General features: G+C 42.5%; 1 protein-coding gene across 1 annotated transcript in view; it reads left to right on the top strand.

The window, feature by feature from the left end:
• lama4 (laminin, alpha 4) overlaps positions 1–24,518 on the top strand; it is a 41,777-nt gene extending 17,259 nt beyond the window's left edge. The window contains exons 8-40 of the mRNA XM_023952973.2: positions 825–905; positions 988–1,139; positions 1,713–1,823; positions 2,536–2,647; positions 7,789–7,953; positions 8,634–8,827; positions 11,371–11,487; positions 11,580–11,728; positions 11,982–12,123; positions 12,200–12,293; positions 12,388–12,504; positions 12,981–13,166; positions 13,328–13,467; positions 13,720–13,884; positions 14,123–14,268; positions 14,755–14,917; positions 15,012–15,142; positions 15,260–15,431; positions 15,652–15,783; positions 15,873–16,015; positions 16,497–16,626; positions 16,960–17,097; positions 17,187–17,320; positions 18,098–18,262; positions 18,626–18,773; positions 18,868–19,052; positions 19,121–19,310; positions 19,408–19,563; positions 21,384–21,543; positions 22,613–22,740; positions 23,682–23,775; positions 23,866–23,985; positions 24,071–24,518. Coding sequence (XP_023808741.1) covers positions 825–905; positions 988–1,139; positions 1,713–1,823; positions 2,536–2,647; positions 7,789–7,953; positions 8,634–8,827; positions 11,371–11,487; positions 11,580–11,728; positions 11,982–12,123; positions 12,200–12,293; positions 12,388–12,504; positions 12,981–13,166; positions 13,328–13,467; positions 13,720–13,884; positions 14,123–14,268; positions 14,755–14,917; positions 15,012–15,142; positions 15,260–15,431; positions 15,652–15,783; positions 15,873–16,015; positions 16,497–16,626; positions 16,960–17,097; positions 17,187–17,320; positions 18,098–18,262; positions 18,626–18,773; positions 18,868–19,052; positions 19,121–19,310; positions 19,408–19,563; positions 21,384–21,543; positions 22,613–22,740; positions 23,682–23,775; positions 23,866–23,985; positions 24,071–24,216 — 4,706 coding nt within the window. The 3' untranslated portion in view covers positions 24,217–24,518. The remainder of the gene's footprint in view (positions 1–824; positions 906–987; positions 1,140–1,712; positions 1,824–2,535; positions 2,648–7,788; positions 7,954–8,633; positions 8,828–11,370; positions 11,488–11,579; positions 11,729–11,981; positions 12,124–12,199; positions 12,294–12,387; positions 12,505–12,980; positions 13,167–13,327; positions 13,468–13,719; positions 13,885–14,122; positions 14,269–14,754; positions 14,918–15,011; positions 15,143–15,259; positions 15,432–15,651; positions 15,784–15,872; positions 16,016–16,496; positions 16,627–16,959; positions 17,098–17,186; positions 17,321–18,097; positions 18,263–18,625; positions 18,774–18,867; positions 19,053–19,120; positions 19,311–19,407; positions 19,564–21,383; positions 21,544–22,612; positions 22,741–23,681; positions 23,776–23,865; positions 23,986–24,070) is intronic.
• Positions 24,519–25,238: the final 720 nt, after the last annotated feature.

Raw genomic sequence — 25,238 nt, 5'->3', positions numbered from 1 at the left:
GTTTAATTCAGCACTTCCAGGTCTTTTGCTGGTTTTAAGTAACCATAGATCAACCAGAACCAGTACCCAATAGTCTTGCTGGGTCTTGCTTGGTGAAGGAGCAGCTTGTCACTGGACACTCACCCCTCCAGTAAACCTGAGTAACCTTTGAGCCTTAGTCACATCCATCCATCCATTCATTCAGGGATCGACATATATGGGTGCTGCAGGTTTTTGGGTAGAAGGTTGAGTAGAGGAGCAACCGCATCTTAAGAGGAGGTGTGTCTTGCAGTTCACTGAGGATGGAGCAACCACCTCAAAGGATGTCAAGTGATGGAATGTTTGATTGTTGTGTGCGTGGTAAGTGTATGGTGAAGTATTTGTAAGGATAATACAAGTTTCATTCATTTATGACGCACAGATTATGCTGCCGTAGTGTCCTTATGCCAAATTCTAGTCGTTAGTGAGGTGTGAGTACTGACTCCTTACTGACCACACAAGAATGTTGCATTTCCGCTAGCCCATAGAAAACAATGTCCATGAACATCTCTACAGGTTCACCAACTGGTCTATGACCTTGCTATTTTGCGTGGCCCCATACAGGTTTGCTCATTTTTTACCTGCAGACAGCCTGTGTCCACCTGTAAAGCCATTTGTGACCATGCAGGTCCAGGAAGATTGACAGTTTCTTTACAAATGTTTGGAAATGTATGGGGTTGTATTTATGACGTTCTGAAGGATATTTACTAATATGTGCAGCTTACTCTTGTCGTCATGTATTTCTCTTGCGTCCCTGCACTGAAAGTTTTTCAAGCTGATCTGGAATTGATTTTCTTTACCTGCAGAATGTGACTGTAAGAGTGGCTACTGTGACATGCAAACAGGAGAGTGTCTGACTGAAGCAACAATCAACATGTGCAACAACAGTAAGAGTATTAGCATCACAGGACAGCACAGCGTCTGTTTTTTCAAACCACCTTTTGCCCATGATGATGTCTCTGGTTTTAGGTTGTGATGAGTGCATCTGGCAGCTGATTAGAGATTTAAAACTCTCCAATAAGACTCTGGATGAGCTAAAGGTTACTGTGTTAAACATCTCCACCGGTGCTGCAGCTAACGACAGACTGAAATACTACAACTACACAGCTCATCAACTCCAGGTATGTCCATGAAAAAGGTAAAAGTATCTGAGCTGATGCTGAGCATAACAGCATGACGCAATGTGTACTCCCCTTGGTCATGAGGATGCTGGAGCCTACCCAACTATTGAAAGGCAAGACCGGGCATCACTCTGGACAGTTCTTCACACAAGGTCCAGCAAAAGTTCTGCTAAAAAAAATCAGACTTTTGTGTTTTAACTGATCCAAAGAATGTTTTCACTTTTCAGTTTGGAATGGATTTATGAATCACCATCTCCATAAGTTTGACATTTTTCTTCATTTATGTGTAACCAGGCCTGCAAAGTAACCACAGAAAATACTGTGGTGTATATTTATGCAGCGTTTTCTACTTTGCTCTCAGGCCCAAAGGGCTTTACAGTCACAGATTCCTTCACCCATGCACACACTTTCACACACTGATGGCAGCTCCACGCCATGCAAGGTACTAACCTGTAACCATCAGGTTCAATGTGTGGTTCAGTGCCTTGCCCAAGGACACTAATTCAAGGAGATTCTGTCTGCCTTTCTTCTTTTCTTAATTGCCAGTGTGAACATTAACTGCTTTGCTTCCAGACCCAGTTTCAAGCTTGGAGAAAGAAGTCTTCTGCATTGAAGGCCAAGCCTGTGGAGCTGGAGAAATCTGCAGACTCCACGGAGCTGAACATCAGAGAGCTGGAGGACTCGGTCAGCCACCCTTTTCTATGATGCTGAATCTTAAATCTGTGTGTGCTGTGTTCCCCCATCAAACCACAGTTTCATTTACACCGAACTTTTTCAAACTGCAGAACTTCAAGTTACCTCCACTGAATTTAATTCATGTGACACAGCAGGTCAACTGTTGAACTGCATGCAGACATTGTACAGTGCTTGCTGTTGACGTCCTTTCTAGGCTCACATCCACCTTCCACTCCAACATCTGGCTTTCATAGGTCACCAGAAGAAATTAGATTAACTGATAATGAAACCGAGATGCAGACCAGTGTGAAAGTAGATTCAGATCCAGATCCACATCCAGAGCAAAATCCTTCAAGTATGATAGTATCAAAGCTGTATACTTCTTTTTATTTGGACATCACAAACCTTTATTGGGTAGAAAACGATCATTTAAATCCAACAGGAATATTTATGGAGTCAATCCCAGTGGCCCATTGACTGATTCAAAGCCAATTACCTAAAGTTACATTTAAAAAGAGTCAAAGTTTATGACAATTAGAACTAACATAGACAGATATTCCACAGGGTTTTGAAAATAATGTTTTTTTATACCAGGTGATGCCTTAAATTTTTAAAGTTCAGCTATTAGGATCAAATGATTTTTTGTGATTTAATGTCGGGACAGGAGATGAATTAAAGCTGTATTCACAGAAACGGCAGCAAATCATTTTTCTGTTCTCAGGAGATTGTGCTGAAAAACGTCGGGCAGGAACTGGACAACAGCTCTCTGCAGACTTTCACCAGAGCGCAGCAGCTCAGCACCAACCTGTCCGATCTCAACCATCTCATCGAAGGTACCCAGCAATGTGCTGTCACACCTTTTGAACGGCTTAAAAATAAATCCCCCCGTAGGTTTACACAGACTCATGGAATGCAGGCATGGAGAACTCCAAAGGAAGAGGAAAAAGCTTCATGGGGACAATTTCTACCAAATCAAAGCAGAAATGCACCAGCATTACAAACGAGTGACAGCTCATTCAATCACTTATTAGAGTGATGGGGGGGAGGGCAGCCTGCGATGCACCTTGGGGGGAGGAGTCACTTGGCAGTGGTCCCCCTCCCCTGGTTGTCGAACGGGAATACTCCCCCCCCCCCTCTTGGTTTTAATTGCACCTTAGATATGTAGACCCCAACTTACCCCCTTCCTCATATAACCTCATAATAGGGTGAGGGGGTGGGGGGCTTAGCCTGCGATGCGCCTTGGGGGGGGGCTACTTGGGAGTGGCCCCCCTCCTATGGTTGCCGTATGGAGTGGGCCCCCCCTCTTTCGGTTTTATTTGCACCTTAGACATGTAGGGTCCTTGGTAGGGGGGGTGCTTGGACATCACTGCAAGCAAGCAGCAGATGTCCTCCTGGCACCCTACCCGCCAATTTTAACCGCACCTTAGACATTTAGGGCCCCTTGGTGTGGAGGGTGAGGGGACATCACTGTGAGTAATCAGGAGATGTCCCCTTAGTGCCCTACTCGCCAATTTTAACTGCACCCCCCTTAGTACACACACCCCTCCCCCTTCAATATATACATTCAAACATAAACACACACACATGCACACAAACACCCTCTCAAACACCCATACACGCACACACATTTTACAAGGAAGGTGGGACCTGGGTCCATCTGTCCCCTACCCCTTCCCTGGTGGGGGGTGCGGGCCCCTTGGCGATGGCGGCCGTGTCCCTTGGGTGCCGGCTCCCTGGGCCCGGCGGTGCTCTCTCCGCACGGTGGGGGGGTTCATATTACACCTGAGCCGGGGGTGTTCGTGTCCCTGGGGGGTGGGTCCTGGTCCTTGCCCCTGGGCCCCGCCAAACTTCCAACATGGCCGAGCCTGGTCGGGCCATATTTATAACATCCCTTGTGGGCCGCCCTTTTTTCCCCGGGGTTCCCCCCTCCTGGGCGGGGGCGGCGGGCCCCTGCCTTGCTCCTACCTGGACCAACCGTGGGCCGGGTGGGTGGCTGCCTGGAGTGCGGAGCGGGTCTCCCTTGGGGGGTCCTGGCTCGTACCTGGGGTCGGGGCGGGGGGATGCCCGGAACTCCTGGGTGGTGGTGGGGTGCTCGTCTGGGGCTGTGGGCGTCCCTCTCCGGTGGGGCCCTGCGTTGGGCTCTTCCGGCGCGGCGGGGGGCTGCTTTCCTGGCTGGGCTGGGGCGGCGCTCTCTTTCCCTCTGCGCCTCCCTGCTCTCTGGCTCTGGGGGCCTCGCGGCGGTCCGGCTGGCCCTGGCCTGGGTGGCGGTCTTGGTCGCCCGGGGGGCGGTTGTTCCCTGCCTGTTCCCGTGTGGCGTTGGGGGAATTCCGGCTGCCGCTGCTGCTGCGGCGGGGGTATGGGTGTGGGGGTGGCTGGGCGCTCCTCCTCCTTCTTTTCACATTCCACCATCCATTTTAGAAGAACATAAACACTCACCTGAGCACAGGTGTTAGCTCACCTTTGCACTAATAGTTTGCATGATTGAATGAATGAAAGATTTCACACTAGTTGGTTTAAAGGCATAGGTATGCGTTCGTGAACACTATCTGTTTTGTGTGCATGTTGACATGTGGACATTTTTGCGGCTAGCAGGTGTGTTGATAATATTTGAGTGTGTGTGAACAGGCCCCGCCCTTTTTGTACTACATTTGAACCGTACCGTAACGATAAACAACCAGTAAACCTGTCTGCTCTATGCTGCTTCATGGTCTTACCCCCCTTCCCCTCCTATTATCACCCTCCTACCCCCCCCCTCTCTAACGTCCCTCTCTCTTCTTCCCCTCTTTCCTTTTCCGTCCGGTCCAACACCAAAGATTTTCAAACATGATTGAAATTAATAAAGTTTGGCCTCAATTACAAAAGGGGTTTATTCAGACATACCTCTGGTTTGTCTGAAGATGAATAACCCCTCTTGTTAAAATAAAATATGTCCAACACAAGAGGCCCTCAGCTCTCATCTGTTTGCCTAGCTGTTGGACAGGACAAGTTAAAAGAAAAAAAAAAAAAAAAAAAAAAAAAAAAAAAGAAAAAAAAAAAAAAAAAAACAGCCGCAATTTCCTGCTTTTTCTGCCACAATTATCACAAAAATCCACGTGAGATTGCGGGGGGGGGGGGGGGGGGGGGGGGGGGCTGTCGATCAATACAGACCATGAATTTCTGCTTCTTCTTTTTTTTTTGGATGCTGGTGTGCCGCGGGATTTTTTGTCAGGGTTAAAGTGTGCCGTGGCTCAAAAAAGGTTGAAAAACACTGCTCTGAAACAAAAACATGCTTACAGACAAACACACATGCATTATACAAATACACTATAAATGAAAAGTGGGACCTCGGACCCCCTGTCCCCTACCCCATCCCTGGTAGGGAAACTGGGCCCTTGGCTTTGGTGGCCGTGTCCCTTGGGTCCTGGCTTCCTGGGCCCGCCGGCCCTCCTTCCACGCGGGGCTCTCTGACATAACCAGAGACCGGGGATCACATTACATCTGAGCCTGGGGGTGTCCGTGTCCCTGTGGTGTGAGTTCTGGACCTTGCTCTCGAGGGCTGGCCTTCTCCAGATTCCATTCCATTCCATCATCCACCTTAGAAGAACTTAAAGACCCACTCGAGCACAGGTGCTATCTCACCTTCGCACAAACAGTTTGAATGATTAAATGAAATGTTTTACATGTTTTGGTCTGAACGCATAAGTATGCGTGGGTGAACATCAGTTGTATTGTGTATATGTTGACATGTTTTGTATGTGGGCATTTTTGGAGCCCACAGGTATGTTTGTGGCATTTGGGTGTTTGTGTGGACAGGCCCCACCCCCTTGTGGATTTATATTACTTTTAAACCTGACTGTAAGGATTGTAAACATCCAGCAACTTGTTGCCTTATGCTGCTTCATGGTCCCCCCCCCCCCCCGCCCTCCTCTTTAATCACCCTCCTACACCCCCTCCCCCCCAGCATCCCTCTCTCTTCTTCCCTTCTTTTCCTTTTCCGTCCGGTCCAACAAAAGACTGTTACAGATGTGAGTAAGATAAATAAAGTTTAGCCTAAATTACAAAAGGGGTTTATTCAAATATACACCTAGTGTGTCAAATGCTTCATAACCCCTATTGTAACAGTAAAATATGTCCAACACAAGAGGCTTTCATGCCTCATCCGTCTACTCAGCTGTTAGACAGGACAAGTTGGGAAGAAAAAAGAAAACTAGTGCTTTGAAGAGCTTTGAAGCTTTGAAGTGACAGCTTTGAAGCGAAATGAGAGTTACACAAACTTTCCCAGCAACAAACAGCTGTATGTCTCAGAGTTCCGTGTCAGCTGAGCAGAAAGATTTAGAACTAATTCAATACAGTGTATTTAGAGTGGTAGAGAGTCTGGGCTCCGGTCACACATGTCCCTGAAGTAGAGCAGATATTTGAGGAAATGCAGAATGCAGTACCACAGTGCCTACTATGAGAGTTTCCTGTCCCTAATGGGTAACAGTCAGATCCCATTACCACCAGAACCAGAAGTCCTCAACTGGAACCGGAATCCAAACTCCCCCTGTATCATATAAAAAAAAACTTTATTTTAACTGGTAACCCACTTTTTTTAAATGGTAACTGGTTTTTAAGATTTACTAAAAAGTTTTTTTTTTACAATTCTGAACACTTTTGGATTAGGATTGGGATTAGGATTAGGATCAATTGTATAGTTTTCACTTTCAACTGATGATGTCAGGCACCATCTTGTCTAAAGCAGGGTCCCTCTTTCTACAAGAGCAATATTTGGTCTTATAAAACAAAAACCTTTCATTTCTGCCTTTGTATTTACAGATGCCCATCCTTACACTTTTGTTGTAATTCATCTGCTGTTACCTCCACTTAGATATATTTTTATTCAAATACAATCTTTGAGTAAGGCTCAATTCCATCAGTTCCCATCTGCAGGTATTGCAAACTAAATCTCACGACAGCTTCCAAAAATCTTTCATCTGATCAGGAACCCATGGAATCGCTTTTGGTTTGGTGATTGTGGAATCGCTTTGAGTCACTTTTGTCCTCCTGAGCTGCTGTCACACATATTTTGTGTCTTACTTTTTTCATTTCCTTCCCTGTCAATCTTCTTTGTCTTAGCAGATACTAGAAATTTGGAGTTTGTCTATTTGTCTCATTGTTGCAGTTACTAACAACACAGCACTTTGTGTTATACTTTCATAGGAAAAGTGCTTTATAAATAAAGTTTAATTGATTGATTGATCGATTGATTGATAACAAACCACTTTTGTCCTTTCATCCATGCCCAGTGACTTTGCAATCATCAGCTTTCTGCTTCCTAATAGCTGCAGACACTTACTTTTTTTGTCCTTTGTTCCAGGGGTTTTGTATTCACCTTCTTCTTCTTTTGTCATTCCTCTGGTTATAAACATCCATTTTTGCCTAGCTACAGGTGTTCCGGTATTTTTCCTGTTTTTCTGGGATTGTGTCTCTCAGATCCCTGGCCACTCACAGATTGTCCTTTCTTGCTTGCTTTCTTCTTCCACTGTCACCTTTTGCTTTGCTCAATAAGGGAATAACACCAAAACCCTTCTATCTTGGTCACTTATATAGGCCATCAATATACAATGATGTCATCTGATTCTACTGGAATTATCTGTATTGAACTGATTTAAACAATTCTAAAATAATAAAGCTGTGTCTGATGGTTTTTACTTTTTGTGCTGTGCTTTCAAACAGCTATTGTGATACTGATTTAATGATGAACAGAACCGATTTTTAAATAATGAATCAGTTGGTTTATCAAATACTTTAACTGTATCATTTAGCTCTTCTGTTCTCATCTTGGCATTACTGTTGTTGCTCTAAAATAAACTCATAAAGTTTGGAAACGTCTTTTAATGAGAACAAGAAGTCATTGGGGAGAAGTCTGTGAGAGCTTTCAGAAAGTAAAATAAAAACTGCTATGGGATTCTAATGCAGCCTCAGGGTGCTAATGTGTCCTCGTGTGTTTGTGCAGAGATGATCCATGACTGGGAGGTGTACAGTGTTCAGCAGGATATCGATCCAGAGGAAAAGAGACGTAACTTTGAGCTGGTCCAGCAGATGCTCAGCTGGATGAGGCAGCTTGACGTGTCACAACAACTACCTGTTGCCAAGAACGAGTCGACCGAGGCCCACGACTGTGAGAACAATAATCAGCACCTTCACACACAAATACAACCACTACAGGCGTACACTGCTGACACTCATTTCTTACCAACCCTGTATTCCTGTCATGATAAAGAACACATCCATCTTCAACTCCTACTGTCTTAAGGACCAAGTCCAAAAGCCTCATAAACACCAATTTACACATTTTACCTCTGCCTTCTGTTCTGGATGTTTCATTTGCTTTTGTATTCTCCAAAAATGTTCATGTCATGTTTTTGCATTAAGTCAGTTCTTCATGCTGCCATTTCTCTCCATAGATTCATTGATGCCAAGCGTTTGATTGTTAGATCGATTGCCTTCAACTTTTCTTTGTTTTCTCCATCATTGTTGTTTGAATATGAAGCGCAAAATGACAAATCTAAAAAATTAAGGGTCAATGCGTAGGATTTCATTCAGTTTTATTGGTCCACTATAACCTGTTTAGTAATTTCCCAAGTCTGACAAGATGAGGCTAATTTTTTTTGGGCGTATGAACTTCTTTAGACTGTAAAAGTCTATAAATAAGCCACATAATTGTTTAAGGTGCAGGACTCATAGTGTGGGAAAAGAGTAGGATCTTATAATCCAGAAATGACGGTAATCTTTAGATTGAACATAGTTTGTGTGAACTTTAAACATGTGATGCCAGAGTCCTGCTCTGTGTGTTTTCAGTGCTAAGGCGCATCCATCAGCTGGAGAAGAAGCTGAAAACCACCGGGAGCCGCCTTTCTCCTATTAAGGAGCTCATGTCTCGCTTCTCCATCAGGCTGAAGGAGGCTCAAGACTTTCTCCTGAGAGCAGCCACCACACTGGAGGAAAGCAAGAACAAACACAGGGCCAGCATCATCCAACTCCACAGGAAGAAGGTGCTTCTGTCAACTCCTCCTTCTCAGTTACAATGGGATTCTGCAGACTGACACTGATGACACCATGTGTCCAAATAGAGTTCTGATTTTTAAAGGCACAAATATATCATGGATACTGTGAAAGAGCTGCAAAAGAGAGGTCTGTCTGTAGTTAGCAAGCAATTTCATTGCACTCTGTCCCCTCTGGAATTTGAGCTGTGGGAACAAAGGCATGGAGCCATGTGTGGAAGTTTAGGAGTTTCCACATCATTAATGCAGCCCATCAGAGCTACAGTGGGGGGAAAAAGTATTTAATCAGCCAACAATTGTGCAAGTTTTCCCACTTAAAAAGGCCTGTAATTTTCATCATTACTCAATTATGAGGGGCAAAATTAGAAAAAGAGCCACAAAAATTCCACTGTCTGATTTTAAAGAATTTTTAAATTATGGTGGAAAATAAGTATTTGGTCAATTAAGAAACTTCAAGCCAATACTTATATACCCTTTGTTGGTAATGACAGCAGTCAAATGTTTTCTGTAAGTCTTCACAAAGTTTTCACAAACCGTTGTTGGTATTTTGGCCCATTCCTCCATGCAGATCTCCTCTAGAGCAGTGATGTTTGGGGCTGTTGCTGGGCAACACGGACTTCATCTCCCTCCAAAGATTTTCTATGGGGCTGAGATATAGAGACTGGCTAGGCCATTGAAATGCTTCTTATGAAGCCACTCCTTCGTTACCTGGGCAACTTGTGTTTGGGATTGTTGTCATGCTGAAAGACCGAGCCACATTTCATCTTTAATGTTGATGGACGGAGGTTTTCACTCAAAATCTGACGATACATGGCCCCATTCATTCTTGCCATTACATGGATCAGTCGTCCTCATCCCTTTGCTGAAAAACAGCCACAAAGCATGATGTTTCCACCCCCATGCTTTACAGTAGATATGGTGTTCTTTGGATACAACTCAGCATTCTTCGTCCTCCAATCATCCAAATGCTCTCTAGCAACTTTAGACGGGCCTGCGCAAGTACTGGCTTTAGCAAGGGGACACGTTTTTTCTCATTTTGTTTTCTCATAGTGGAAGTAGACATATGATGAAAATTGCATGTCTCTCTCATCTTTTTCATGGGAAAACTTGCACAAATGGTGACTGACTAATGACAATTTTAGCCCTCTGTATATATGATCCTCAAAGACAGTTAGTTTCATTATTTTTGCTAAACTATCCAAAATTCAGAACGGAGTTTGTGTTGTTGAAGGCAGAGTGAAAGTACAAAAAAGAGGAGCTAGTGACACATTACTTTTGCATCAAGCTGTGTGGTCAAAGTTATAGCTTGGTGTGTAACTCACATAAACTGGCAGCTTCAGACTAAAATGTCTTAAATCACATCAAATGTTTGACATTTCTGCCTTTTTACAGGATCATTAAGGGCAGAAGACCTAAAAAGAATGCTAACATCAGACATTTTAAGTTCATCATTACTAGTCGTCTCTGCGCTCTCATAGTTTTAAGGAAACATAGAAGTTCTCTGCAAATTAATCTGAATCAAGCAGCTTTGATCCGTGTACACATACGTAAAAGGCCTCAAAGTTTCTTTGTCTAGACGGTTAATTATGACTGGTGGCAAGTAGGAGGCACTTCTGGACTACGACACCTTCAGCTTTCCAAAATATGAGTAACAATTGTCCTTGTGTCCATTAATGTTTAGGTTTCATCTCTTTTTAAAGAGCCTGTTGGAGCCGACATTGTCAACAAGGAAAGTTATTTTTCACTAAAGCAGCAGACGTGACCAGAACTGCTGACCGTCCAGGTGTTCCAGATGTCAGTGTGTGCAGCCGCCTGCACAGTGGAAAAATGCTTCAGCCTCATTAGCAGTCTCTGACTCTGCTTTGATGTTTCTCATCTGGATCTCTGGAGTTCATCAGAGAAGCCAGAGTTCATGCTCTGTGAACATGCTGGCAGGTTCACATGCTCTCACGGCAGCCAGCCACCCTTTTTTTGTCTGAGCACTCAAGTTGCCAGAAAGACACAGGTCTCTCTGTGGAGACGCAAAGACTTCAAATCCCAGAACTGGTTGGTTTGCTTCTGATGGGATCAATCAGAATCATTCAATTCACAATCCCAGATAAGTGATGTGAATGAACATAACAGCTCATATAGTGCTCTACCCATGTGATAAGTTTGAAGACTTATTTGCTAAGGGGGTTGATCATGGTCCAACATCTGTTCAGCTCTTGTTCATTCTCTGAGGGTTTCAGGTAATCCCTAAAACTACACACTTGTTGATATCCAGCTTCAAATCAGTCAACTTTTGTTCTTCCTTGTCAGTGTGCAGTTTTTGATAAAAAATTGAGCACTGAATGCTCACAAAAGAAATTAGAGCCTTTATTTTATTTTAAAAAAATCACAAGAATATTTGTCAGCAAATCCTTTCTTCCTTGTGACCCTTTAAAATGGACAATAGTTCTGTTTGTTGGTGTTTCCTCCATCTCCACTGTTTTCTGACTGATAAATGGAAAAAACCCTCTTTCAAATGCTTTCATTGTGTTTGTGTCTGGCAGGCGAAGCAGCAGAGGTTTGCCAAGGACACTTTGGATGTCAACATCACCCTGGAGACTAGCAGAGTTTTCCTGATTGAAACCCAGCAGACAGCGGCAGACCTGGAGGCTTTGGTTCAGGTGACAACAGACAACGACACTAAAGCCCTTTTTAGACTGAAATCATTTCTGTGAATCTGCTGTGTATCTGGCGCCTTTGCGTGTTTGTGCAGAATGTGACGGAGTATCATGCTGCCATTGATGGTGCCAGCCAGAGGCTGGTGGAGAAGACGGAGCAGCTCATGCTTGCAGACAGGGATTTGGTCCAGAGAGCTGATGAGCACGCTCAGAACATGGAGCGAGATGCCAACATGCTGGAAGAGTGAGAGCACTTCTGACAGAAGCTGAAATGTTCAACCAAACAGGAATTTTCAGTACTTTATAGTCAAGTAACAAGTTAACAATATGGGAAAAAAAACTTTTAAGAACCTAAAGATGAAATGTTTTCACTCAGAAAGTTATAAACAAATCAAAAGCTCCTGTTTTGGGCAGCAGGATTGTTGGAAGAATTGTCAACAACATTTTGCTGCTAGGAAATGAAAGTGATTATTTGCCATGTTGTTCTTCTTCTTGAGGGATCTGAAAGAAAGTGACGCCAACGGTTTTGTTCAGAAAGCCATCAGCGCCGTCAACGTTTACAACAACATAGTGAAATACATTGAGGACGCCAACATCACATCACGCACCACCCTTAACTTAGCTCAGAGAGCTGAAGACGTACGTCAGCCAACAGAAATTCTTCATTCTCTCATTTCTGTGAGTCAGCTCCAGTTTTTATTTCTCTGCCTTTCAGGCCATCACTGGGATTAATGCCCAGCTGGATTACCTGGTGACACAAAGTGACAATGTTTTCAAGAAGTCAGTTTCTCTGTTTTCAGAAAAAATGGGTACGTTTTATATTTATGTCCTATATGAAAGAGTCCTGTTAAGGAGGAAGCTGGACGGTGCAGGTCTGACCCTCACTGCTTTGTGCTTTCGCAGAGGTGGAGAAAGAGGCAACAGACAAAATTAATTACATTGAGGAGACTCGGGAGATTATGGACAAGAACGCCAAAAAACTCAAAGAAATAGAACAGGACATCAGTGAAATTCACACCGGTGAGAGAGACTCATTGTTAGTGAACTGGAACTGATACAGCATGCTATCCTAATTTGTGCTGCATTTCTTTTTAGCCCTCGTTAGTTCTTTAAAAAGGTTGCAGATACTAAGAACCATAAACTGGAGCCAAATGTTCCTGGTTTCCAGTTTTCTTTCATGTCAATAATTTAATGCTAACAAAAAGATTTAACTGGTCATTTTGCTCCCACACAAGTCCATTTAAACATATTTATGGTCTTTAATTTTTTTTTCTTGTTTTTACAAATAAACTAATTAGTGCCCTTTTACCAGTTTAAATTAATAATACTTTTGGGCAAAATGTTCATTTTTTGTTGAATTACTTACATCAGTACTTGTACTTGAAACATAGAATTTCACTTGATTGAGTGATTTTAACCCCACAAGATTTGTCTTCCTCAGTGTGCTATTGTCCAGTGACGCTGTTTTAGCTCCTAAATCTGTTATTTTTTTACAGATAAAACCCGACGACGATTGGATTTTACCTCACAAGTAGCTGACAGGACTTTGAACCGCTCAGCGGAAGTGCTTCAAACTGTCACCCCTATCCACAACAAGGTGGAGGAGTGGGACAGCAACATGAGAAAGAATAAATACTCCGTGACTGCATATGAACAGGCTGTTGACTCAGCAGGGAAAGCTGGTATGAGGTCAATTCCACAATCATTTAAAAACACAACTTTAAAAAAAACAACAACACAAGAACAGCAGTACACTAGCAGGCGTTTGATTGAAAGTGATGAATCACCAACATGTTTTGTAGAGTGCTGAAATCCCGTTTCTTTCCCTTGATTTGTGCTAAAGTGGAGAGACTGAATGCGCTCGTTCCTGAACTACTGAACAGGCTCAAGGTTGTAGAGAACAAGAAGCCAGTGAATAATGTCACTACCAACATCGTGAGGATCCGAGAGCTCATCGCCCAAGCCAGGAGTGTGGCCAAGAAAGTAAGTTTACCGCTGAGATTGTGGCTCATGAAAAGTTCTCAAAAGGCATGGCGCAAAAGATTAATATCCAGCCGTGACTCTAGGCTTCACTAATTTCAGACTGCAATCCAAAGATTGTCACATCACACAAACGTCACTGTGGGCTGATAAAACTGTTGATCCAACAACTACAGAGACAGCAGTAAAGAAAAGAAGATAAATATGTTGAAATGTTTGGATGTTTTTGAACACTCTGGTCTGGTTCTACCTAAGGTTCAAGTCTCCATGAAGTTTGATGGGCAATCTTCTGTAGAGCTTCATCGTCACAGCAACCTGGAAGACTTGAAGACAGTGACCTCCATTAGTCTGTTCATGAGGGTGGATCCAGACAAGGACCCCATTGAGGACCGATTTGTCTTGTACCTGGGAGATAGAAATGTGAGGAATCCAACAGAAACTAACTTTTTTTCTGATTTAGGATTAAAATTTGCACAAAAAAGAGAAAACAAACAAAGAAAAACAAGACAAAACCAAGACAAGCAGCCTGGAGCTGCAGGTGGAGACGAGAGACGTACAGCTGTTTTAGTTGTTTCAGCTTTTTAGCTGTCTGAGGAAAATGTGAGCATTATGGGAACAAACATGATGTTGTAATCACTGTGTGGTGTTTCTGTTTTAGGGATCAAAAGACTACATGGGGTTAGCCATCAAGAGTGACAACCTGGTGTTCATTTACAAACTTGGAGGAGAAGAAGTTGAGATCTCTCTCACCTCAAAGCCTGTCAGCCAATGGCCTGCAGTCTTTAACTACATCAAAGTTGAACGGTACATTACTTATGAATGCATATTTTGTGTGTTTGTTGTGTACAGATCCCTGGAAACCGCGTTTAAATCAATGTTCAAAGCCCTCGGGTTCATGTGTTGCTAAACAAGTTTTTACGTTTGTTTTTGGGCTCTACGTACAAACTTGGACATTCACTGAACGCAAGATAAACAGCTGAACTTTGACCAATCAGAGATTTGATAGTGACGTGTAGATAGCATCCTTTTCAAAACACTCAAGTGCCAACCATTGGAAACAAAATCATGGAAGAGAAATTAATAGTTGCGTTTTGTGCCTGGCTGGAATTATATGACACAAAACATTTCATACATCAGAATAGAGCTGTGAAAGAAAAAGCCTGAAGCAAGATGGATGGATGGATGGATGGATGGATGGATGTGTTGTCCAAGGAGGTACTGCAAAGTTTTTGAACATGGGACCACAACAATTTCAAATCAACATGTCTTCTGGTAATTGTTTACTTTCAGGCTTGGCAGGCATGGTAAACTCTTCCTGACCATACCGAGTCAGAGTTCCAGTGATGAGCAAAAGTTCATTCAGAAAGGCGAAGCTCCAGGCAAAGAATCTCTGTTTGACACAGATCCCAAAGGCACTGTCTTCTTTGTTGGCAAAGTTCCGCCAGACGTCACGGTAATAAGTTCCAAAAGAAACCCTTAAAAAATTGTTGTTGCAGTCTTTACATTTCCCTTTGATTGACTCACAAATATTCTTGTTTTCAAACTAGCTGCCACCTCTTCTGAGTCTTGCTCCTTTTGTGGGTTGCATCGAGTTGGCTTCTCTGAACAACGATGTCATCAGTTTGTACAATTTTAAAAAGATTCACCCAACAAATAATTTGCCACCTCCGTGCCCAAGGTACATGGCTATTTTGATCAGTGGTGACCTCCGAAAAGAAGGAACCTCCATTGTTTTTTACCAAAGATTTTTCCCATCGGTGGTCTGACACTGTCCCATGTCTCATTTTGCTCACAGGTACAAGTTGGCCTTCTCTCAAAGTCGCATTGCAAGCTACCTGTTTGATGGAACAGGTTACGCTCTTGTAAATGACATCGAGAGGAAAGGAAAGTTCGGCACTGTGACCAGATTCGACATTGCTGTGCGAACAGTTGCAAACAATGGTGTCATTTTCCTAATGGTCAACGGGGTACGTCCAATTCTTTGCAGTCCAGTAGAAGTTGTCACAGCTTTTTTTCATATGACAAAGTAGTAGCTAAAAATGGAAGTGTTCAAATTGTGTCTGAATTTTTTCATGTTTCTGCTACTGAAGCACTATTACATATGAGGTTTTTCATCTTTCCACTGTAAGTCTTGATTTATATTATAACAGACAGAGGGAATGTTTCTCTTTTTGTTGCTTTTTACAGGACAAATTCTTCCTTCTGGAGATGAAGAATGGCTTTTTGCGACTCATGTATGACTTTGGCTTCAGCACTGGGCCAAAACTTCTAGAGAACAATTTACCAAAGTTTCAGATAAATGATGCAAGATACCATGAGGTAGATTATCCTCTACTTATGTTTTTGAAGTTGCCGTTGTCTTTGAACGGGCTGTTTACCGTAAGGAATAAATGTCAATGTCCTCCCAGATGTCAGTGATCTACCACCAGTCAAAGAAGGTCATTCTGCTGCTGGACAAGAACCACGTCAAAACAATGGAGAATCCTAAAACCACGCTGCCCTTCTCAGACATCTACATTGGTGGGGCTCCATCCAGTATCCTCAAAGCCAGGTCAGTTATTGATTCCGGTTATCAAAGATATAAGTTGTTTCTTTTTAAATATGGAATGCAGAAAATAGCTTTTGTTTTTCTCCCAGGAAAGCCAGTAAACTGAACTGACTTTTCCAACACTTCGGGTTAATCGTTTTGGGTTAATGGTGGTGGTCAAACTAGTGCTCACCTGCTCCTGCCGTCATTTTTTTGTCCTTCTCCTGTGACATTAATCCCTGACTGCCTCCTCTTTGGTCCTTGGAAAGAAATTGGCATAGTCTGCTCTACAACTATTGTGATGACTGTCTTTAATCTAAAATTAGCTTAGCTTTTTTTTTGAAGCATTTCATCACGGCTCAGTCAAGATCTTTGTAACATTTGCTGCACTCTTCTCAGACAATGCTGTGAAATTGGTCAACAGTTTAACTAAAAACTATACATTTTTCTACAGATTTTCTTAGCTTTTTTTAAAAGAGTGCTATTAAACGTTTTCTTCCAACAGGCCTGAACTGTCCTCCGTGGTTGGCCTGAGAGGCTGTGTGAAAGGATTCCAGTTTCTGAAGAAAGACTTCAACCTTTTGGAGGAGCCTGGCACCATTGGCATCAGCAGCGGTTGCCCAGAGGAGTCCTTTGTAAGCATCTTGTTTCAGTTCAGATGACTCAAAAGAACCACAAAACCTTGGCAAGCAACTTGTAGTAGGAATTTAAAGTAACTTTCAAACCACAGCATAATGAGAAAAGGATAAAAAGCCCCAGAAAAACTGAGATTTCAGGCAAGTAAAGAGCCAGCCCTGCAAAACCCAGGTCTGGTACGCTTGCTCCACCATCTCAACCATCTCCACACTCTGGAATTGACAAAAACTGGAAAATAATATTTTCATTAAAATGTTGCCAGACAGAAGAGAATTGACTGAGTGTATTTATGTCAGAGAAGAGGTTTAAAAATACCTTTTTTATCATTACAGACGTCTCGTAATGCCTATTTTACTGGAAGCGGCTACCTGGGATCCACAGCAAAGATCTCGCCTTTTGACAGTTTTGAAGGAGGAATGAGCTTTAGAACCCTGCAGCCCAGTGGACTTCTGTTCTACCACACTGAAGAGGTAAGCACTTGTTGGCACACTCTAGTTTCCACAAAGATATCACAATAATAAACGGATGTTTCAAACAACAAATTCATTTTCATCTTCAGTCCAGCGAGTTCAGCATCTCTGTGGAGAACGGAGCAGTAGTATTGAACTGTAAAGGCACAAAGGTCAAATCCCACAAAAAGCAATACAATGATGGAAGGACACACTTCTTAATGGCTTCAGTGAACAAGCAGGTGTAAGTATTTCACTAGACGCTAGCTGCTGTCTTTGGCTCTAATCTCTTTTCACTGTTTGCCAGAGTTGCTTTCTGTTTCAACAGTTGCATGTGTGACACTCCTGATAGATGTTGACTTGATTGCTGTCCTTTGCAGCTTTATGTCCATCCTCTAATACACGTGTCAAACTCAAGGCCCGGGGGCCAAACGTGGCCCCCCATGTCATTTTATGAGGGCCACCAGAGCATAAAAGTTTTTATTTTCTTAAAAAAAAAAAACAATTGGTGTGTATTTATTCATATCAAGGGGGAATCAGACTTGAAATATGGGATTGGGCAACTATACATTAGGACTTAAACACTGTCCATATAATCTAACCTGACAGAATCAAAAGTAAAAGGATTTATGCTAAAGTAACAAGCTAACATGTTTTCTATGCAACTGTAATTGTCACTTTAAAAAGTTATAGTAAATAAATAATGAGTTATTTAACATTAAGCTGTTACATTTCTTTTTCATTACATTTAGTTATATGTATAAGTTATATCTGGCCCTTTGATGACGACAAGTCCTGCTGATGTGGCCCTCAGAAAATGAGTTTGACACCCCTGCTCAAATACTTTCATTGTATAAAGCATTATGTAAAAATTATAACAACAATATTTAATTTTCTTTTAATAATCAAGTTGGATTATAACTCTGAAATTAATGCACAGCACTAATTATCTGACAGGAGGATATACAGAAAAAGACTGAACAATTCTCCAATGACTAACTTACTGAATCTTGTTCTGTAGTTACTCTCTGGTGGTGGATGATAAAGACAAGCGGGAGAACAAACGGCCTTCATCAGCCTCAAAGTCCCCTGTTGATTCTGCCATGAAGACTTTCTACTTTGGAGGCTCTCCAAGCAGCAGCTTCAAGAACTTCAGTGGCTGCATCAGCTACACTTACATCAGCAGGTGAAAAAGGCCCACACATTCAGGAGCCGTCAGGATGTGCTTAATGAAGCTGTTTTACAGATTTAATTAGGAAGGAAGAAAGATATATAGACAGACAGACAGACAGACAGACAGACAGACAGACAGACAGACAGACAGACAGACAGACAGACAGACAGACAGACAGACAGACAGACATTGTGGAAGCGTGTGGTGTGTACATGGATGCTTTCAGGCCTGCAGTGTCTGAGGTTGTGGCCTGAGTCCTCACACTGGATCAGTGCATGAGCAGGGTGGTGTCTGTCAGGGGGGTGAAGATGTTTGAGGATGCACCCCATGTTGCTGGATGCTGTAATGAGTTGGATTGTCTTCATTCATCTGTAGGGAGGACCAAGACATTGAAGCTGAGGACTTTCAGAAGTACACAGAGAGGGTCCAAACATCTCTACAGGACTGTCCGGTAGTCAGCCCTCCAGCAGCTCATTTGTTTAGGCACAGAAATGCTACTTCAGGATCCAAACAGACCCAGAAGGTAACTGGAAGGGGGTATTTTTAAAAACTGAGCTGCTGGATGGGTCTGCACTTTTCTATCTTTGCATGGGTTTAACTGATGAATGCTGTGACAGGTTACCAGAGATGAATCCAGTCTCATAAGTGACCTAAGGGGGAATGAACAGGAGCAATCAGAACCAAACGTGGAGCCCTGCTTCCTCTCCAGTAGTCCCAGAGCACTGCAGGATGCCTTCCATTATGGAACCACTGCCAACAGCAGGCAGCACTACACAAATGTCCCCAACTCTCTTTCCAAGAGGTAAGTTCAGAGCAGAATCCTGTCTTGGTAACCTCAAAGTCAGCTACTACATGGATGTCTTCTTTTAGGTTCAATTTCTCCGTATCTCTGAAGACTCAGTTGTCCTTTGGCCTCATCTTTTACATATCAGATAGTCGCGAGGACAATTTTATTTCGCTGTTCCTGAGTCACGGAAAAATTGTCTACACGTTCAACGTAGCAGACCAGAGAGTGAAAATCAGCGGGAAAGGCAGACTTGATGATGGCGCATGGCACCATGTAGGTTCATGACATCATTTCATCTATGTTATCTGTGAACAATTATCCATAGATGTTTTGCTTTGGACTGACATATGAATGTTTTTTTTCTCCAAAGATAAACGTCACCCGTGATGGGAACCTTGGCCGCTTAACAGTAGATGGACTTCCAACCCTAGAGGACAGAGCTCATAGAAGAAACGAACCCTGGCAGATTAGCCGCCCTCTGTTCATCGGTGGAGTTATTCCAGGGTTGACTCTAAAGAATATTCCGGTATGAGTTGGTTCGGTAGGAGTATGAAGAGTTGATTCTGACCTCACACGTGAACATAACCTCAAGTATCATGTCAATAGGCCAGAAAACTTGATTTTGGTGGTTGTTGTTCTTTTGTTTGTTTTTTACAGCACTTTTAGGAATATTTTTTAAGCTTTTGATTTTTAGAATATGTTGAAGTCATTAAAGCACAGCTGCTTATCAGAAAGCACACCGTGGGGACTTCCACTTGGTTTTCTGCAAGTTTATTATGAAAATTCTGAGGAAGCAAATATTGGCTGTTTGTCATGACAGGCAGATCCTGCACACAGCGGCATTGGCTGGCATTGAGGCAGGACTTGGAAATGCAGGAAATTTTGCGACACCATGAAAATAACATGGAGGCTTAGCCACCCAGTGCTATGTGTAGTCTCTATCAAAGAGTCAAAATCACATGGACATCAGGGGTGGTACTCCTGAATTGGCAAAGTCAGTTGATGGTTCCCCTTTAAAAAGGGGACCTGAAAATATCACATATATGGAGAAATCCCATTCTTGGGAGGTACGTTTAGTTCTGAATGGGAGTACTGGACCACCTCTCTAGCCTTATAGTCATCAAAGAATCTTCAAATATGGTACATCTGGTCCACGTATGTTTTGCTAACTTTGAGAGGGACATTGACTGAGTTGTATGGGATGTGCTATGTGGGAAGATCTTGGAATATGGGATAGATGGCTCCATGAAGGACACTATCTCGACTCTATTAAAAAACAGCAGATTGGTTTTTATACGCTGCAGTAGATCAGAGTCGCCGGGACTGGGAATAGGACAACTTGCCTTTTGACACAAATTCTATTCATTACTTTATCAGATTTTGTCTGTGGATCCAAATGGTAGAAGGATTTGTCTTTGGTTGTCTTGAAAGAGTGGAGATGACTGCGGCCGTAGTTATCAGCTGGAAAAAAGTGGGACGCTGCCTTTGGCTTAGGAATGAGTCACTTCTCCATGTAGAGGAGCTTGAGTTTCTGGGCTTTCTGAGGGCAAAATTAAGTTGACCAATGCATTGGATCAACACCTGCCAGGACTCAAAGTTTTTTTTTTTTTTAATGAGAAGTGAAAATCACAAAAAGGAAACGAGGAAAGGTGAAAGAGTGAAAAAAAAAACAATCATGCTTTACAGCCTTTTTGAAGGAATTATTAATGAGGTAACTTCTCCCCTTTTCATTAGACAACACTGGTTAAGGATTATAGTTAGTTACCTTTTTCTGCTTTAAACAATTTTTTAACAACTTTTGACGTTGTCTTCTGCAATGTTTTTCAATCTGTGTGCAGCGGTACACTAGTGTGCCATGAGAAATTAGAGAAATTATTGATTTTCACTGGCCTAAAGCATTTACCATAGTCAGGGAATAACCTCTGTGTTCATCTAAGCAGTTAGGAACATGAAAGATCATTAAACACTTTTTTCTTTGTGTGTTTTTTTTTAATTTATGTTTAACACACTTTGCTAAGAAGGACTAAATTGTTAATACAGTTTCAATTCTTGGACATTTTCGGTTGGTGGTGTGTTTATCTTTGCTCAAAAATGATTAAAAAACACTTATCTATCGGCCTTTTGTAAAGTAATTCTTTTAACTGATGTGAGTGACAGACACAAGCAAAGATGCACTAAATGTAAATATTTATGTTTGAAGACGTAGCAGAATGAAAGTGTGAGAGCATGAGCACTGATAGTAACACGGCACAGCTGTTCACGACTTTGGTTTCTGCTGTTGAACTGTTCCTGCTCGGTTAGCTGCTGTGTGTTTTCAGTTCACGCTGTTTCCCTGTTTCTCTGCAGAGAAACTCGGCGCTCAGCTTTACTGGTTGTTTGAAGAATCTGCAGCTGAATGACAGGAAACTGTCGACTCCAGCAGAGATGTTTGGGGTTACCCCATGCTTCCAGGGACTTTCTGAGCCAGGAGCATACTTTTCAGAAGAAGGAGGATATGTTGTCCTGGGTATGTCTATAATGCATCTTTTCAGCTGATGTTTAATGACACAGTGACATTAGAGTTGTAAGATCTATCATTGATTGAAAGAATAGTGAAAAACACGATGCCATGTCTGCCTTAAAACATTTTTGCAACATCATAAAGCCAAAACCCCCACTAAGTTTATGAAACGTGTCAAAACCATTCTCTGTAAAATCAGTATGGACGGTACAGTAGATATGGCCGAATGACTCACTTGTTTGGCCAATTTTTCTGCTCAGTTTCCAACAAAGCTAATCCTTCCCAAAACTGAACAAGCAAGTCCTGAAAGTTGTTGTGACAGAAGCATGCATGTGACGTGCTGTGGGTTTTCGGGTTGTCCGGGCCCAGGCAGGGTCTTAGACAGGAGCGGCTGCATCTTAAAAGGAGCAACTTAAAGTTTCCTTGAGCCACCTTAAGGAATATTATGAAAAGGGAAAGTACCATTGCCTTTCATTTGACAAGTGTATGCTGAAGTATTTGTAAGGATAATGTAAGCTTCACACACAGATCACATGCGGGTGATGCCCTTAAGTCACCTTATAGTCTTTAGTAAGGCGTCAGTACCTCATGTGTCTCACACATCACTATGATAATTAAGTATCTGTAGGATGCCCCTCAAACAACGCTCTGATTATTTAATTTTTAAATTCTAACAGTAAAGCTGCATTCAAGGAGCATGTACTTAGAACGTGAACAGGATCAGCTGGCCTCTTATGCAGTTCGCAAGATTTGTTAAGAGTATAAAAAATGAAAACTCTGCATCTCACATACCCTCACTTACCCATGCATGTTGTATAATTGTTTGTTACCGCTTGTCACTTGCAGTATTTTAAGTGAAATGCAACAAGAATTGGAGACACAACAAAAAAAATGTATTCCTAGACTACAGTTGTCATGGATACTAAGTTTACCACTTGGATTCTGGTCCAAACTTTGACACTAAGGAGAAGGATGTGTGAAGGCTCAGAAAAATAAAGGTTTTCTGCTTCGTTTTGGTTTGTGAAGAGTTGATGGGAAAGCAGAGCAAGCTTCATGCTGTTTTGTTCTTCTGCAGATAAATCCCACCAGTTGGGGCTGAAGTTTGAGCTGGTCATGGAGCTCCGCCCCCGTGTGGCGTCTGCTGTGTTACTGCATGCTCGCTCATCAGAGCAATTTTTCACTCTGTACATCCATGAGGGCGCGGTGAGTTTCATGAGGATCCAGAGCAATGTTGGTTCTTACCACAAAAGGAAATAAAAGATGTATAAAAAAAAGCCAACATGAATGGAGGTTCATAAAAATCTTAATTTTAAGTCAAGAAATAAAAAATACAAGCCCCTGTGGAGGAACAGGAGAGACTTTGAAACGGTACAACATCTTTCTGATAACCTTTCTGTGATTAAAACATAAAACTTCTAAATATGATTTTAAATTCAACAAAAAAACTCAAGACCTACGCTACATTGCAAAGTGTTTTGTAGTTTCCAGTTTTAAATTACAAACTAAACGGGGCATGGCATTGTTCTTTATTAAATGATCAATAAATATTATAATTGATATGTATTTTTTAGAAGGAGAACTAAATCAAGCCGTTTTAATGTGATAACAAAACTTTTTTGTATTTTAAAGATTCAATGGGGAAATGACTTGATGATTTTCTATTCCCATTTTCTTTTACTCGTTGCTCTTTTGAATCTGCTTTACACTTGCTTTACCTTTTACCCCCATAAGCTCTTGTGTTACACTGTGGGGCCTTGAAGTGAAGAAGCTTTTGAAGGTACCCAGTTCTCTCATTGCTGTGTTGGTGTCAATGTACAGAACCAGCATTAAAATATAGATATTACATAGCATCAAATTACACAACACTGCATCAGCTGGAGGAGGTAACCTTCACATGGCGGCCGTGGTGCAGATGTAGAGCGGTCTGATCAGCAGTGTTGGGGTAACAGATTACAAAGTAACTAGTTACTGTAATTTGTGTATGAGTGGACAAAAAGTAAAGTAATGAGTCGTGAATTATTTTTTAAAATAGGCAATGAGTAAAGTGATTTAATTACAATTGTTTGACTCTTTCAAAGCCAGCCTGGTCCTTCACCGTCCACTGTAATCAGTACTGAGATTCTTTGACGTGTTTCTTTATTCAGGTGGTGGTCGTCGTAAAAGATGGCCCTCATGAGTTCTTCACTAAAGTGTCTCTAAGGCATGGTGTGTGTGATGGCACGTGGCACAGAATCACAGGTCAGAACAAGTTGCTCTTCTCTCACCGTTCTTTAAGCAAAGGGCTCATCAGAGAATGATAGTCTGAGTTCTCGTGGCTCTTCTTCTCAGTGATCCGGGATGTTGGCATCCTCCAGCTGAACGTTGACTCTGAGGTCAGTCATGTCGTGGGACAGGTAAAGTCCAGCTCCGCCGACCCCGGGATGCTAGTGTTCATAGGCGGATTCCCAAGTAAGTCGGGAGCCCTTTCTTCTCCTCCTGTTTGTTTTTAAACCAGCACCTCTGCTCACCCATTCACCCCCTCTTTTCCTTTCAGATCACTTCCCCACAGACAAAAATGCCACCAGGAAATCCTTTGTGGGCTGCATGAAGAATCTGACCATCAACGACAGTCCAGTCAGCCTCAGCAAAGCAGTTCTGGTCAGTGGAGCGGTCAGTGTGGGAACCTGCCCGGCGGCATGACTCTTCCTTGAGCAGAGAGCAAATAATTAAATCTGTTTTTAGGACACCCATCGGCTGAAAGGGTTCTTCACACTCCTTCCTATCGTTAGTTGATTTATATTTGTATCCATTGGTAAAGAGACCAAATCCTCTAAAAACTTGACCATCTTTATGACTAAAAAGGTTAATAAATCTATCTGTAATGAAGACATCCTTTGTTTAAGCACTGTCATGCAAACACAAGTCTTGTGTGTGTTTTTTACACCTGTTCACTTTATATATCAGCTTATTTCTGACAATAAATAGTATCCGTCAATAACGTCTTCCTGGGTCTTTTGGGTCTTTTGTCTGTAATATAACTCGGGGCAGTAACCCCCAAGCTGGAGGAGTGGCTACAACAGATACCTGGAAAGACCTCAGACCTCTCAGTCCAGAAAAGAACAGTGCTAGGAACAGCTAAGATACTGCAGGACCCTCAAGCTCCCAGGCCTCTGGTAGAGGACCCGAGCTTGGAGGAGAAACCACCCGCGGAAGGTGAGAGGGGCATATATATATATATACACACACCATAAATATATATTGGGGGATTCAGTCCCCGAAGGAACAATAGCAGGCATTGAGGACAGTTACAAGAACCCTGGAATTCCACAGGCAAACGGCAACCTGGAGCAGGCAACAAGGAAAGCTGCAACAGCTAAATACCTCCAATGAATAAGGCAAGTCCTGAGAAGCCAGCTCAATGGCAAGAACAAGACCCGGGCAATAAACAGCTATGCATATAATTTGCAGTGTGTGAATGGGGCTGTGAAGCACTTTGGGCTGTAACCCTTGTGCCATGCTATGCCCCCACCCTTCCATTGACGTGTTCTCCCTACCATGACAAAGGTGGATTAAGGTGGAAAGATTTCATGTAATCCATGGACACCAGTGAAGATCACAAATCATTGAAGAAAAAAGGTTCAGAGCTCTGTCTAGTGGGTCTAGATGACCCAACTCCCAATGTTAAAGTGCCTAGGATAGCACAAGGGTTAAAGTAAAAGCAA

The sequence above is a fragment of the Oryzias latipes genome, chromosome 24, assembly GCF_053564925.1.
Source record: "Oryzias latipes strain Hd-rR chromosome 24, Olatipes_Hd-rR_3.1".
Classification (NCBI taxonomy): domain Eukaryota; kingdom Metazoa; phylum Chordata; class Actinopteri; order Beloniformes; family Adrianichthyidae; genus Oryzias; species Oryzias latipes.
The sequence above is the reverse complement of the archived record's forward strand: the minus strand, read 5'-3'. Positions and strand labels throughout refer to the sequence as shown.